We start from the raw sequence: 13,676 nt of genomic DNA, 5'->3' as shown, positions 1-13,676 counted from the left end.
CTTGTGCGCCAGCTTGTGAGTGTCCTGACTGCAGAGGGCTAATGAATGTTTCCAGGCCAAATTCGATTGCTCTAGGGGCACATTTGGCTTGTGGGCCAGAGTTTGACATTTATGCTGTAGTATGTGTATGAGGCTCTTGAATTTGCCTTGCTGAATGTTGGGTTTAGAAACTAAAGTCTATAGATCCGGTTTCCTTTTTATACTCATCAGCTCCCCCATGTGGTCATTTCTCACATTGCACATGGCAGACTCAATCTGACACAAGGCAACAACTGTGTAGGCATGTCTGGACATAGATTGCTGATGCACTGTCGCCAGGTTCGGGAGATAGAAACCTGCTGTAGATCCCTCCTGAATTATTCAGGTACCCACAGCCACATGGATCAGGATTGCCTGATCCATCAGGCCGAATCTGCAAGCAGAGTAGGTAGACTGTAGAAAGTTGGAAACTAACGATTGTGTGAATAATGGTTTACAGAATCATGGGAAATTACCACGAAAGTCAATTGGGGATCCAAACGATTCTTCGCAATATGATCCAATATGCCGGTTGTTTAAAAACAAACGATCACCACAGGTGGCCTGTGCTGCGAAACATCGTTTAACGGTTTTGTTAAACGATGTTATGCGATATTGTGGAAAATATGGTTTGGCACGAAAAGATAAACCTTTTCGCAATATAGCATAACCTAGTTTAACAAAAATTTGTTGTAATGGGGTTTCACACCGCAATCCACCCACGGTGATAGTTTTTGAAACAACCGCCAGGTTGGATCATATTGTGGAGGGTTCTTCAGATCTCCATTGACTTTCGTTTGTTTCCGTAGTAGCCAACGACGCTTGCAGATTCGGCGAGATGGATTGGGAAACGATTGTTTATCTGGCCGTGGGTACACAGCTTAAATTTAGCGCTGTGTGGCTGAGAATCTTCTGTGCAAGATGGACCCGGTTGCGGTGTGAGCTTACCATACACAGCCAATTCTGATATGCTCTTGTATGTTTGGCCTAATTAAAAAAAGTCAATATTTCTAATTTAATCAACAATCTGATTTTATGGTTTTTAATTTTCTTAGAGGGAAATTTAGCAGTCAGTGTAACCCTCAGTCATTTTTTGTTTCAGGATGGAACGCCAAATTATCAGCGGAGGAGGACCGTGGAGGATTTTAACAAGTTCTGCACATTTGTCCTGGCCTATGCTGGCTACATACCATACCCCGAGGAGGTGAGTTATGTGACAAAACCGCTATATATCCAGTAATACAATACACACAATGAGAGTTTGACGTCTGACAGTGTAAGCCAGATGGGATATACTGAACTGCACAGTGCTGTCACTATGACATATTTCAGGCACTAGGCATTTGGGGGAAGGGATATAGTGATTTCACACAGGAAGCTGCTATGATCGGTTACAAAAAAACAAACAGTTTTTGCTTCTATATTTTTCTTATTTTTCCCACTAATTCAAACAGATTTTCTGTTTTTCTTTCTACAAATTTTTTTTTTTTTTTATTATACAATTTTCAAAAAACTGGAAAATCGATCAATTTGATTGTATTGTGTATACAATGCAGTTTGTTTTCAATACTAAATGATCAATTATGTTAGTAGAATTAATGTTTCTGTAAATTTGGCACGCCAATCGATTTGATGGCGGATCGGAAAATCAATATTTCTGAGTAATTTCGATAAGGGGTTGGTCAGAGATCTGATCGTGTACATAAGGCCTTGTTCAGTGGTAGAGTAAAAACAAATGTTTCTGAACAGATTATGTTGTGTAGCTGGGAACTGTAAAATGTCCATCAACAAAACGATTTTTAGCAAACTATCATATTTTTGTTTTATATCGAAAGAGAAGATGGTTTACAATAGATCCACAGCATTCGAAAAGCCAAACTATTCCCAATATCAAAACCAGTTGCAGTTGTACGTATGAAAAAATCCACCACCGGTGTTCTCTTTCATACGATCTGAATAATCACATCAAATAAACGGTGATTCACTAAAAATTGTACTGTCATTGGTGCTGTAAGTCACAAACGATTGGACAGAAATACAGGTACAAGTCTTTTTGCAGGCAATTTGCTCTTCTATGTTGGGTTATCCAGGGTACAGGTCTTGGCTATACATATTTTTATTGTGGATCACGGCTCTGCCAAAGCTTTCCTCACTAGAGTTGTAAAGTTGTCGTTAGCATAGTTTAGTGGTGATGTCACGCTGGGATGGTGATTTGATTATCTCTGTCCTGTATTGGGTGGGGGAGGGAGGCTGTGGGGGATTGTACAGGAAGTTGTCGTGTCGCAGTGTGAGTAGCTTCCTGTAGTGCTGTTACTGTCACAGGAAGGTTTATGGTGGTCGAGCTGCAGGACGTGGCTGAAGTCCTGCGTTCACAATATGTGTAACGTGTTTTTTTTTTTTTTTTAATTGCTTCGTAATAATAAATCCATTAAAGCACCTGTTAGAGGATATGAAATGCTGAAACGTTACTTCTGCACATTAGAATCTGTTACCTGCTAATGAAATGTATTCTAGTTTCATTCCCATTCCAGTGTGCCATATTGATGGGCAGCTATTGTTCATGCCATACTCTCATCCTGCCCTCTGCACATGCCACTATCTGGCATTCCACATACCACCCTCCTCATGCACAGCTATCGTGTGACATCCCACCTTCTGCCCTCCACATGTGCCGCTATCATGTGACATCCCATACTTCCCACACATCATCATGTGACATTCCACATCCTGCCCTCCCCACATATCACGATCATGTGACATCCCACATCCTGCCCTCCACATGTGCCGCTATCATGTGACATCCCATCCTTCTCACACATCATCATGTGACATCCCACCTTCTCCCCTCCACATGTGCCGCTATCATGTGACATCCCATCCTTCTCACACATCATCATGTGACATCCCACCTTCTCCCCTCCACATGTGCCGCTATCATGTGACATCCCATACTTCCCACACATCATCATGTGACATCCCACATCCTGCCCTCCACATGTGCCGCTATCATGCGACATCCCACCTTCTGCCCTTCCCATGTTCCACTATCATGTGATATCCAATCCTTCCCACACACCATCATGTGACATACCACATCCTGCCCTCCACATGTGGCGCTCCACATACCGCCCTTCTCACGCACAACTATCACGTGACATCCCATCCTTCCCACACACCGTCATGTGACATCCCACATCTTGCCCTCCTCACGGGCCACGATCATGCGACATTCCACCCTCCTCGCACCTTCATTGTGACATCCCGCGCCCTCATGTGCCACTATCGTGTGACATCCCACCCTCCTCGTGCACCTTTATTGTGATATTCCACAACCAGCCCTCCCTACATTCTGCTATCCTGCAAAATCCCACATCCTGTCCTTCACATATGTCCCTCTTGGTAACATCCCACATCCTTTTCTTCCCACAAGCCACTATGTTCATGCATCTTATATCCCGCCCTCCATACATGCTAGTATTATGTAAAGCCCCATATATCATCCAATATCATTTGACCTCCCATATCTCCCTGTCCTCGTGTCCCTATCATGTGATGGCCCATACCTCACTGTCCCCACATGCCGCTATCATGTGACAGCCCGTACCTCCTTGCATGGCTATGGAGTGGGTACAAAAATCGCCCGTCTCAGACTTCTCAGTTTATGAAAACAGACTCTGACTCCAGGTACCCAAAAATTACTCCGACTCCACAGCCATGCTTGTTAAACACCCCCATTTCAGGATAAATCGGTGGATTTCTATACATGGATTTACCACAGGGTCCCTTTAACAGAACCATATCCAGAACCAGGATTAAGTGAGCGCCCCCTGTCCTGTGCCAGCAGAGTGTGGGGGTTCAGCTATGGTGGTTGTTCTCGAAGGCCTGTGGTATTTATACTGCAGGAGGAGCAGAGAACTGGGACGTCTCCTATTTCCCCATAAATAAACAAGAGCATAGTTTGTGAGGGCGATATTAGGAATATTGAGTGGTTAAACACTCCCTTTCTCTGGAAGTCTGTGACCTCCCGATGAAAGGCATCATTCAGCATGGGGAACTATCCCACCAAGGAGCGAGTCTGGGGTCTGCAATAAAATGGACAATCCTGTCTTCTTAAGAGTTTCTTTATAAATGTAGCTGCATACAAGCTGCTGCAGAATAGTGATCAAACCCCCCCCCCCCCCCCCCCCCCAAAAAAAAAATTCAGACTGGGGTCTTCTGACTACACTATCTTACGACCATCCCCGCCCCTTTCCTCACCGTCATGTCACAAGCTTAAAGAGGCACTACAGCGAAAAACTGTAAAATTAAAAATATGTTGAACATATACAAATAAGTACATTTTTTTCCAGAGTAAAATGAGCCATAAATTTTTTTTTTCCTGTGTTGCTGTCACTTACAGTAGCCAGTAGAAATCTGACAGAAGTGACAGGTTTTGGACTAGTCCATCTCTTCATAGGGGATTCTCATCAAGGCTTTTATTCTTTATAAACAAATATTCTCTAAAAAGGATTTAAACAATGATGCTGGCCAGCTTCCCTGCTCGCTACACAATTTTTTGGCAGTTGGACAGAGCAACTGCCATTCACTAAGTGCTTTTGAAAATAAATAAATCCCTGAGAATCCCCTATAAAGAGATGGACTAGTCCAAAACCTGTCACTTCTGTCAGATTTCTATTACCTACTGTGAGTGACAGCAACATAGGTGAAAAGTAATTTACGGCTCATTTTACTCTGGAAAAAATGTACTTCTTATTTGTATATGTTTGCACATATTTTAAATTTTACAGTTTTTCGCTGTAGTGCCCCTTTAATGCTAGGAATACACCATACAATTTTCTGTTAGATTCTTCTGTAGTTCAGATTCGTCTCTACAGAAAACAATCGGATTACAGAAAATCTAACAGAAAAATTTTATGGTGTATTCCCAGCATTAGACATCCTGTGCCTTATCTGTATAGTTTGATCAGTTACCGACTAGGAAAATGGCAGCCACTATAGTGCAGTGTTTAGACCTCTGGCCCTCTTACAGCTACTAGTGATTTGCTTTGGGTAGTCCCTTCTATATATGAATTTCTCGTGGAGCACACACTAGTACAGGCATGGGGAAACTTGGCCATCCTGCTGTTAAGGAACTACAAGTCCCATAATGCATTGCAGGAGTCTGACAGCCACAATCATGACTCATAAAGGAAAATGCATTGTGGGACTTGTAGTTCCGTAACAGCTGGAGGGTCGAGTTTGCCCATGCCTGCACTAGGGGAAACCAGTGACATTGGTCATAGCACTTCCATAGAATCCTAGTACTGTAGAGCACAGGTGTCGAACTCCAGTCCTCGATGGCCATATCCATGCCAGTGTTTAGGATAGACTGAGAAATGGAGAAACCCGTTCTACTGGATGAACCACACCTTTCCAGATTTATTAGTAGTTTATCAATTAGTTTGAGCTGTGCCAAAAAATGTAACGTCGATCTTTGAGGACTGGAGTTCAAATCCTGCCAGAGCCCTGGATGTTACCAGACAGCAAAAACCGCATGGAAACTCTTGAATTTCCACTTTTACTGACTTCTGTGAGACTTAGTAGGTTAGTTGTAGGGGGAAGAGCATTCTGGTCAATTCTTCCTCAGGAGTGAGTAGTGACTGAAGGTCTATTTGATTTCTTTGCAAGATGCATGTTGATGTATAATTTTGAGTTTTTAATGTATTCTTATTGGCCTTCACCTCACTAGTTTGATTTACCATCCTGACTATTATTCTGCATTGCCTTCTCCAGGAATCCCCTCTCAGGGCAGGATCCAGCCCACCAAACAGCACAGGAAGTACCGTAGACAGTGACAGCTGGGACTCCCGTTTTCATGACCTCCCCGCCACCGGGGCCCTTCCAATCAAAAAGCGGAGAAGTTTTGGGGAGCTGAAGCACGAGCGATCCTATCCTTCCATGCTGAAACATTCCAAGCTCAGCTCCTTTCTCCTGGAGAGGAAAAAACTGGACAAGATAAAGAGGAAGAAAAAGCTGAAGAAGAGGGAGCTGCAACATGAGCAGAAGCTGCAACATGAGCAGCCGCTGGTCAAGCAGGAAGACTATATGAAAACTGTAATAAAACTGGAACCAGAAGACTCCTACCCAGAGGACAACGCAATGCCTATGCCCATGCCTATGCCAGTCCCAGACCACACACTGCAGCTGAAGATGTCCCCACCGCATGAGACTTCCGAGGCCATGTTGGAGAGCTACAACAACAGCATGGATAGTGTCTCGATGGCTATGACCTCTGACGCAGAGGAAATAAAGACTGAATATTCAGAGGTGAACCTGGGGAAACGAACGGTCATACGCCAGGGAAAGCAAGTGGTCTTCCGGGATGAAGACAGCACAGGCAATGACGAGGACATCATGGTGGATTCAGGTAAATATGGCTTTAGTGTAGAGGGAATAGGCAGCTATGGCAGATCATGCCCAGGCCCTAGTATACATTGGTGTATCTGGCAGGCTGGAAAATGCTCTATTGCTTGCGTGGGAATATTGGCATTCGACGTTGCTATGAACGAAGAACGGAATAGTGGCCGGCTGCCTGACCTCTCCAAGTGTAAATGTCGCCAAATCCCCACCACCACCTTGCCCGTCATTCCTTCCAGTGTGAGATCTCACCTGTCTTGCTGCCACAACTCTTAAGGTGGCCATACACTGGTCGATTTGCCATCAGATTCGACCAACAGATAGATCACTCTCTGATCGAATCTGATCAGAGAGGGATCGTATGGCTACCTTTACAGCAAACAGATTGTGAACCGATTTCAGCCTGAAACCGTTCACAATCTGTTGTGGTGGTACTGCTGCTGCTGCCCCCGCCCGCCCGCATACATTACCTGCTCCGCCGCCACGACTGCAGTCTCCCGGTCACCGCTGCTCTGTCTGCGCTCTGGTCTCCAGGTCCGGCATGCCTCACTTCTTCTAGCCCGGCAGGAAGTTTACAGTAGAGGGCGCTCTACTGTTTAAACTTCCTGCCGGGCTAGAAGAAGTGAGGCATGCCGGACCTGGAGACCAGAGCGCAGACAGAGCAGCGGTGACCGGGAGACTGCAGTCGCGCCGGCGGAGCAGGTAATGTATGCGGCTCTATTGCGTCGGTCGTCGGGCACTCGAACGCCGCTAGCGATGCGCTCTTTACCCGCGGGCGATCGACGGTTATTTTCCGCACGGCACGATCGACGGGATCGGACGAAATGGATCGAAATTCGGCGTGTAGCGTGAACGATTGGCAGCAGATTAGTTTCCAGTCATCGAATCTGCTGTCGAAACTGGCGCAAATCGGGCCAGTGTATGGCCTGCTTTAGACTTCTGAGAACCAGGCATGCGTGTGACTTGGTGGAGCTCGGTAAGACAACAGAAACGGGGGTGACAGAGGAGAATGCAGGGCAGGTGAGGTTTTACGCTGCACTGGCATGTGGGGGGCATTTTTTTTGGGGGGGGGGGAGCAGGCAAGCAAGCAAAGGTGTCCGAAATCAATAGGGAATCCGCCTGCATTATATAGGCAGGCAATAGATCTATCTCTCTCCGATCAGGTTCAAAGGGAGATCTGTCTCTTTGTATGGGCATCTTAACTACAGTGAGAAGTACTTGTGTGAGATGTGGTCCTCCTCTCACAAAATGGCTGGTTCATTTTTCTGACCACTAGGTGGCACTCCAGTTGGTCCTTGCCAGGATTTGTAGTCCTGCCCAGCAGAGGGCCCCTCGACCCAAATATGCGTCATCCTTGGCACTCCCGGCAGCGGGAAGTGTAGCAGATGGCAGCTGCTGGAAAGGAGTTAGAGGAAATTCGTAGGAATTTGTTATGATCTCTTTTCTCAGCTTTGTTTCTTGTTTTGTATTCCCGTTTTAGCAGCGTCATCTGTTAGGCAAGTAACCCATAGTAGAGTCGTGTCAGATGAGAGAATTAGTCACTATAACAAATCTCTGCATCAAGTGTCTAAGAAATTTCTCCTTCTACCACCCAGTGCTGCTGCTAACAAAGATGGCATCCTGCAGCTGCTTGTTGCCGCTGCTCTTTCACACCACTGTTTCACGCAATTCCATTGGATGACTTTCCCACCAATTGTTTAGCAGCTTGTTAAAGGGCCACTATTGTGAAACATTGTTAAAGTTAAGCTACGGTACATGTAAACCCATACAAATAAGTATGTTCCTTCCAGAGTAAAATGAGCTATAAATTACTTTTTCCTCCTATGTTGCTATCACCTACAGTAGTTAAAATAAATCTGACGGAACAGACTGATTTCTGACTAGTCAATCTCTTCATGGAGGATTCTCCATATTTAATTTATTCTTTACAAATGCACTCCCTACAAAAGATCTGTATAAAGATCCAGGCCACCCCCACCTGTTTGCACACGATTCTGGCAGATGGACTGAGCAACTGCCATTCACTGAGTGCGTTTGAACATAAAGAAAACCCTGAGAATCCCACATGAGGAGATGAGCTAGTCCAAAACCTGTCAGTTCTGTGACAATAACATAGCAGAAAAGTAATTTATAGCACATTTTACGCTTGGAGAAATTCACTTTTTTTATTTGCTTGTTTTCATGTATTTTAATTTTTTTGTGATGGTGGTCCTTTAAAGAGACTAGTCGCAGCATCCGTAACAGAAACCGCAAACCGTCACCTGATGTGACCAACAAAACAGGAAGAGCTGACATCCGAGTCCTGCAGCTGCCGTCAGATCTCCGTAGCTTTAGAGAACTGAGAGTCAGATGTTCCGCTTTTTGTGGGGTGCTTCCTGAGTGCATGTACTGTGAAAGGTCTGAAAGGAAGTCTCTTGTGCCCATAAAAATATCTTCCCTCAGCGTTGCAAGATAGTTGCCCTTTTTCTGCCTATTTTAGTGAAGGAAAATGTTGTTCCTTTTTTATTATTACTGGTTTGTTTTGGTAACTTTAGAAGGTAGATTGTGATTTGAGCATTGTTGTATGAATAGCCTTTCAATTTTAGGCATACCAATCAAACCCACTTGCAATTGACTCATCTGGGCCAATCAAACGACCGTTCCGGACTATTCTGATTGGCCCAGTTTGCAGCATATTTACATGAAAGCCAATATTATTAAAGGTGACCGCACCAGGATTTTATTTATTTAAATGAAGGTCCATAATAGTGTGCGGTTAGGGTGAGCCTATGTAGTGTACCTACAGGGTGCTGCTCCTGTAGTTCTCAGCCTATATGGGTTGCACCCTCTTCTCCACGGACCGATGGCATCTGTTGGGAACTACAAAGTTCTGTAGATGCGGTTGGTCTGTGGAGAACAGGGTGCATCCCATACGGGCTGTAGGGCAAGAGGAGAACTAACACCTCCCTCCCCCCAACAGCACACTCCATAACAAACCTCCCTGCCCATAGCATCAAGTGTCTGCCTTAGATGGAAGTATGGTATGGCTGCCGTGGCCAGCACAGACCATTATTATTGATTTATAAAGCGCCAACATATTCCGTGTTGCTGTACAAAGTAAGAAACAAACATGGGGTACATAATAATACAGACAATGGTATAAACAAAATACACATTGTCATTTCAAATGGAAATAGATAAAAGCGCGAGGCCCCATTTTGTGAATGAAGGGAAACATGAAGCACTGTGACTGTTTGTACTTGTTTCTATCCAGCCTAGAAACTGCCTTTTATCAGCTACAGACGTCTCCCTCCTGGCGGTCTTTTAAAAACCGCCAGGGGGCAGCGCAGCAGTTTTTTTTTAATTTTTTTTAAAATCATGTAGCTAGCCTAGCGCGAGCTACATGACAGCCGCTGTGCAGCGGCATCCCCCCCACCCTCTTCGATCTCCTCCGGCGATCAAGCCCGTCTGGAAATCCCGTTCTGAACGGGATTTCCATTAGGGCTTCCCCCGGGCGGGATGACGTCATCGACGACGTGACGTCAAAGGGAGTCTCGATCCACCCCTCAGCGCTGATTGGCCAGGCAACGCATGGGGTCAGAGGGGGCGGCGTGGCGGGTAGCGGCAAATCGGAGCGGCGGCGGCGATCGGTGTGCACAACGCAGCTAGCAAAGTGCTAGCTGCGTGTAGCCAAAAAAAATAAATTATGCAAATCGGCCCAGCATGGCCTGAGAAATCCTCCTGCGCGCGAACAGTCCTGCTGGTTACCGCCAGGAGGGTTAATGTTTCTTTTATCAAGAGCTGGAGACGCATTTATTTGTGAAATACATAAATGTTGTTTTCCTCCCACCACTGAGTTTAGAAAAACTCGACGCCTGCACCTCATACATTGAATTAGAATATGAAATGGCTGGCGGGTAGTGTAGGCAGAGTTACTTCATATCGTAGTGAATGACGTCCTGTGCGAGGCGGCCATTTTGTGGCTTGAGCTATGTTTGTTGGGATGAGAGGGCCTTTGTCCAGCCGTGCCTCCATGTCACCAGATCTGTGGACTTACAGCCTGCAGTATTAGTGCTGGAAAAGCTTGTAATATACAGATTTAATCACGTGATGTTTTCTTTGTAGACATGACCATAAAAATTGGATAAGGTCACAAGATGGCAGCTGAGTCATGTGACCTTTTACTTGGAACAGTGCTGCTGTACTGTCTAGAAAATATCATGAATGTTGCATCTATTTATACAGGAAATGGGGCTTGCATCAAAGAGGAAGTCATGCAAACTTGTTCAGTGTTATTTAAACAAAATACCCAGATTTATTTTAAATTGGATTTAAACGTTTGCAAACTTTTAAACAATGCAGATTGCCTTGCTGCCCTGCTGATCCTTTGCCTCTAATACACCACTTGTTTCAGGCGTGTCATACACTACTGCAGCCAAGAGATCAGCAGGACAGCCAGGCAACTAAGGAAATATGGCAGCCTCTATATCCCTCTCACTTCAAATGTCCTTTAATTTTCTTTAGTTTTTAATTTTGCTTTCGAACCTTGTATAAATACGTGTTTTGCATAGGTTGAAGCCTAGGCCCTTTTCAGCCTTTCTAAACATGAAACTAGCAGGCAGAGTCCAGACTCCTTTTATTGGGCGGAAGAGATTTGTGGAGCTAAACGATTGATCGAATAAACACTCATGCACATTCGGATATTGAACCGAACAGAGTTTCCCGAATGCTATATTAAAAAAATGTACTGTTGAAAAGAACGCGTCTCCATTGAGTTCATAATTTTATATGTGCGTCTGTGGTACATTTCTCTTTGTGACTTCTCATTTTCTGCAGTTGTTACCACAGACCTGCCCACACTTCCTCTGTACCCCAGTGAGGACGGGTTATGTTCCTCTGTGCTGGCTGCTCTGCTTTAGAGTAGTATCTGATATTATACTTACCTGGTATGATATTCTGCTATGCTATTTGCGGCTTTTGTGTCCTCCTTCTTTCTTTTGGACGTTCTCTGGTTTAGATATCTCTCATACGCTCGCATTCAACATTTTGACGCCTCCAACTCTTCTGCCAAATCAATTAGAAATCAGATTAATGGATTGCTTGAAGAGTTGTCCATGGATCGGCTTGTGTGTACTTGGCCTAATGCTCTGTGCCTGAAACTGTAAGTCTCTGTGCACAGAAATGCAAAGTGCAAGTGCCAATTATGTAATATTCATAGGAAATGTTCTTATTTATGCAGTTTACATCTAAAATTCAAAAGTATGCAAATTTTGTTGTTGTTGCTGTTGTGCTTTCGCTGTCTCGTCTTGCAGTGAATGACTAAAGGGGGAATGGTGAGGCAGAGTGCATTAATACACAGATGTTACAGTGAATATTAGTAAGACTTAAACACACATGAAGTCTAAAAAAAATTTTAAAAAATAATCAATAAAAAGTTACACTTCAGTAGCTGGAAGCCTTTGGCTGGCCCAGAAACTGCCCACATCCTCGCAAAGCTCACCTATCCAGCATTGTGCCCCTCTTTACCTTTTGACCCGGCTGTGGATAAGTGCACCTGTACTGACTGTGCAAGTAAGGTCTGCACACGTGCAACAGAACCAAGCAGCTCAAGCATGGCTTTTTTGCTCCGTGCACGAACCCTTTGCTCTATTGGACATGCGTGCAGACCCAGTACGGCTGCGGATGTCCACAGCTACTGTGGCTGGAAGAAACTTATTAGACTCACACTGAGATAAAGAGGGCCCTTATGTTGGAATGGTGGCCTGCAGTAGGATCTGGGAAGCCTCAGGAATATCCACTACTGAGGTATGTATCAATTTTTTTTATTTTTGCTTTAGGTGTCCCTTAAAAGTTTTGTTTTGTTTTTGTTTCCTACAGCCTGTAAGAAATTCCTCTTCTTCAATCCTGACTCTTCTTCTTTGTTCTCTTTGCAGACGATGAATCCTGGCACCTCGTCACATGCTTTTGCATGAAGCCGTTTGCGGGGCGACCGATGATAGAATGCAACGAGTGCAATACTTGGATCCACCTCTCCTGCGCAAAAATCCGCAAGTCCAACGTCCCAGAGATTTACGTTTGCCAAAAGTGCCGAGACACCAAATTCGACATCCGACGATCAAACCGCTCGCGTATGGGCTGCAGGAAGTTATTCCTGGACTGAAAACACACAACGCGGACTCGGGCAGGCCCCTGTGCGCAAAGACGTTGAGCAGCTTCAGAAGCACACAGGTCTGCACACGCAAAACAAAGGATTTCTATGTTTTAAAAGGGCACACAGACGGTGATAGTTTTTGTTTTGTTTTTTGTCGGCAGAGGTAACGTGAGATCTGCCTGTGTGAGAAACAGGCTTACGAACAACGATAGAGGTTTTATTTTATACAGACTTCTGATGGACGCCTGAGAGGAAGCGTGTTATCGGTCTGCGGTGGACGTTTAACCCCCAAAATATGTCTAGACCAAAACAATCCGCAGATATTCAGCGGAAAAAGGACCTGCTTGTCGCTGGAAAAAAAAACTTTTATTTTGTTATTTTCACAGGTGACCTTTTAGTTTTGTAGTGATATACGAGGCCTCAGACGGCTGTAGAAATTCAGGTTATATGAAGAGAAAGTTGTGTGAATGAAACTTTTTATTTTTACTTTCTGTTTGTTTTTGTTTTTGAGGTTTTCTCTGTTCTGCCCAGAGGACATTTCTTGCACACGGGAACGAAAGATAACCGATCGTTGTAAATAAGTACAAAAAATATAATTTCTCAATAAATGTTTATTTTCGCTCCCTCATAGGTGGTCGGAAACCTTTAATGTGGTTTGGCATTAAACGTTGACTATCACAGAGGCTGACCTTTTTCTTCTTAGCGGATGTCCTTTCCTTAGGTGCTGGCGCAAATGACAGGTTTATAAAGTGACATCACTAGTTCAGTAAGGATGGGTTAACATTGGTGGTCGCACAGATTGCTGCAGGTAAAAATGAAGGCAGCCGACGGTCATTATGAGGCAGATCGCTAGGCTTTGAGACGTTCCTGACCGCCCCTTCTACATAAAGCACTGCAGTCCATACGCGCATACTAGTTTCAGATATATGTTGCTGGGCCATTATTGTACAGATGCACCGCAAGCCTGTAGGCTAGTGACATGTTCTGTTCCTATGCAGGGGATGGAGTGGAAGTGACCTCACACTGGGTGGGGTAAATGGAGAGAACATTGCCAATGGGTTCGGGGGGGGGGGGCTTGGGTGTGTTTGCTGTACACACGCTGGATTTTTGGCACATGTGGTTGTTATTGGCC

General features: G+C 44.8%; 1 protein-coding gene across 1 annotated transcript in view; it reads left to right on the top strand.

The window, feature by feature from the left end:
- Window positions 1-13,172, top strand: part of PHF13 (PHD finger protein 13) — a 30,084-nt gene extending 16,912 nt beyond the window's left edge. Inside the window, exons 2-4 of the mRNA XM_068238961.1 lie at window positions 1,121-1,222; window positions 5,791-6,424; window positions 12,327-13,172. Coding sequence (XP_068095062.1) covers window positions 1,121-1,222; window positions 5,791-6,424; window positions 12,327-12,553 — 963 coding nt within the window. The 3' untranslated portion in view covers window positions 12,554-13,172. The remainder of the gene's footprint in view (window positions 1-1,120; window positions 1,223-5,790; window positions 6,425-12,326) is intronic.
- The last annotated feature ends 504 nt before the right edge of the window (window positions 13,173-13,676 follow it).

The sequence above is a fragment of the Hyperolius riggenbachi genome, chromosome 6 (assembly GCF_040937935.1).
Source record: "Hyperolius riggenbachi isolate aHypRig1 chromosome 6, aHypRig1.pri, whole genome shotgun sequence".
Taxonomy (NCBI): Eukaryota; Metazoa; Chordata; class Amphibia; order Anura; family Hyperoliidae; genus Hyperolius; species Hyperolius riggenbachi.
The sequence above is the reverse complement of the archived record's forward strand: the minus strand, read 5'-3'. Positions and strand labels throughout refer to the sequence as shown.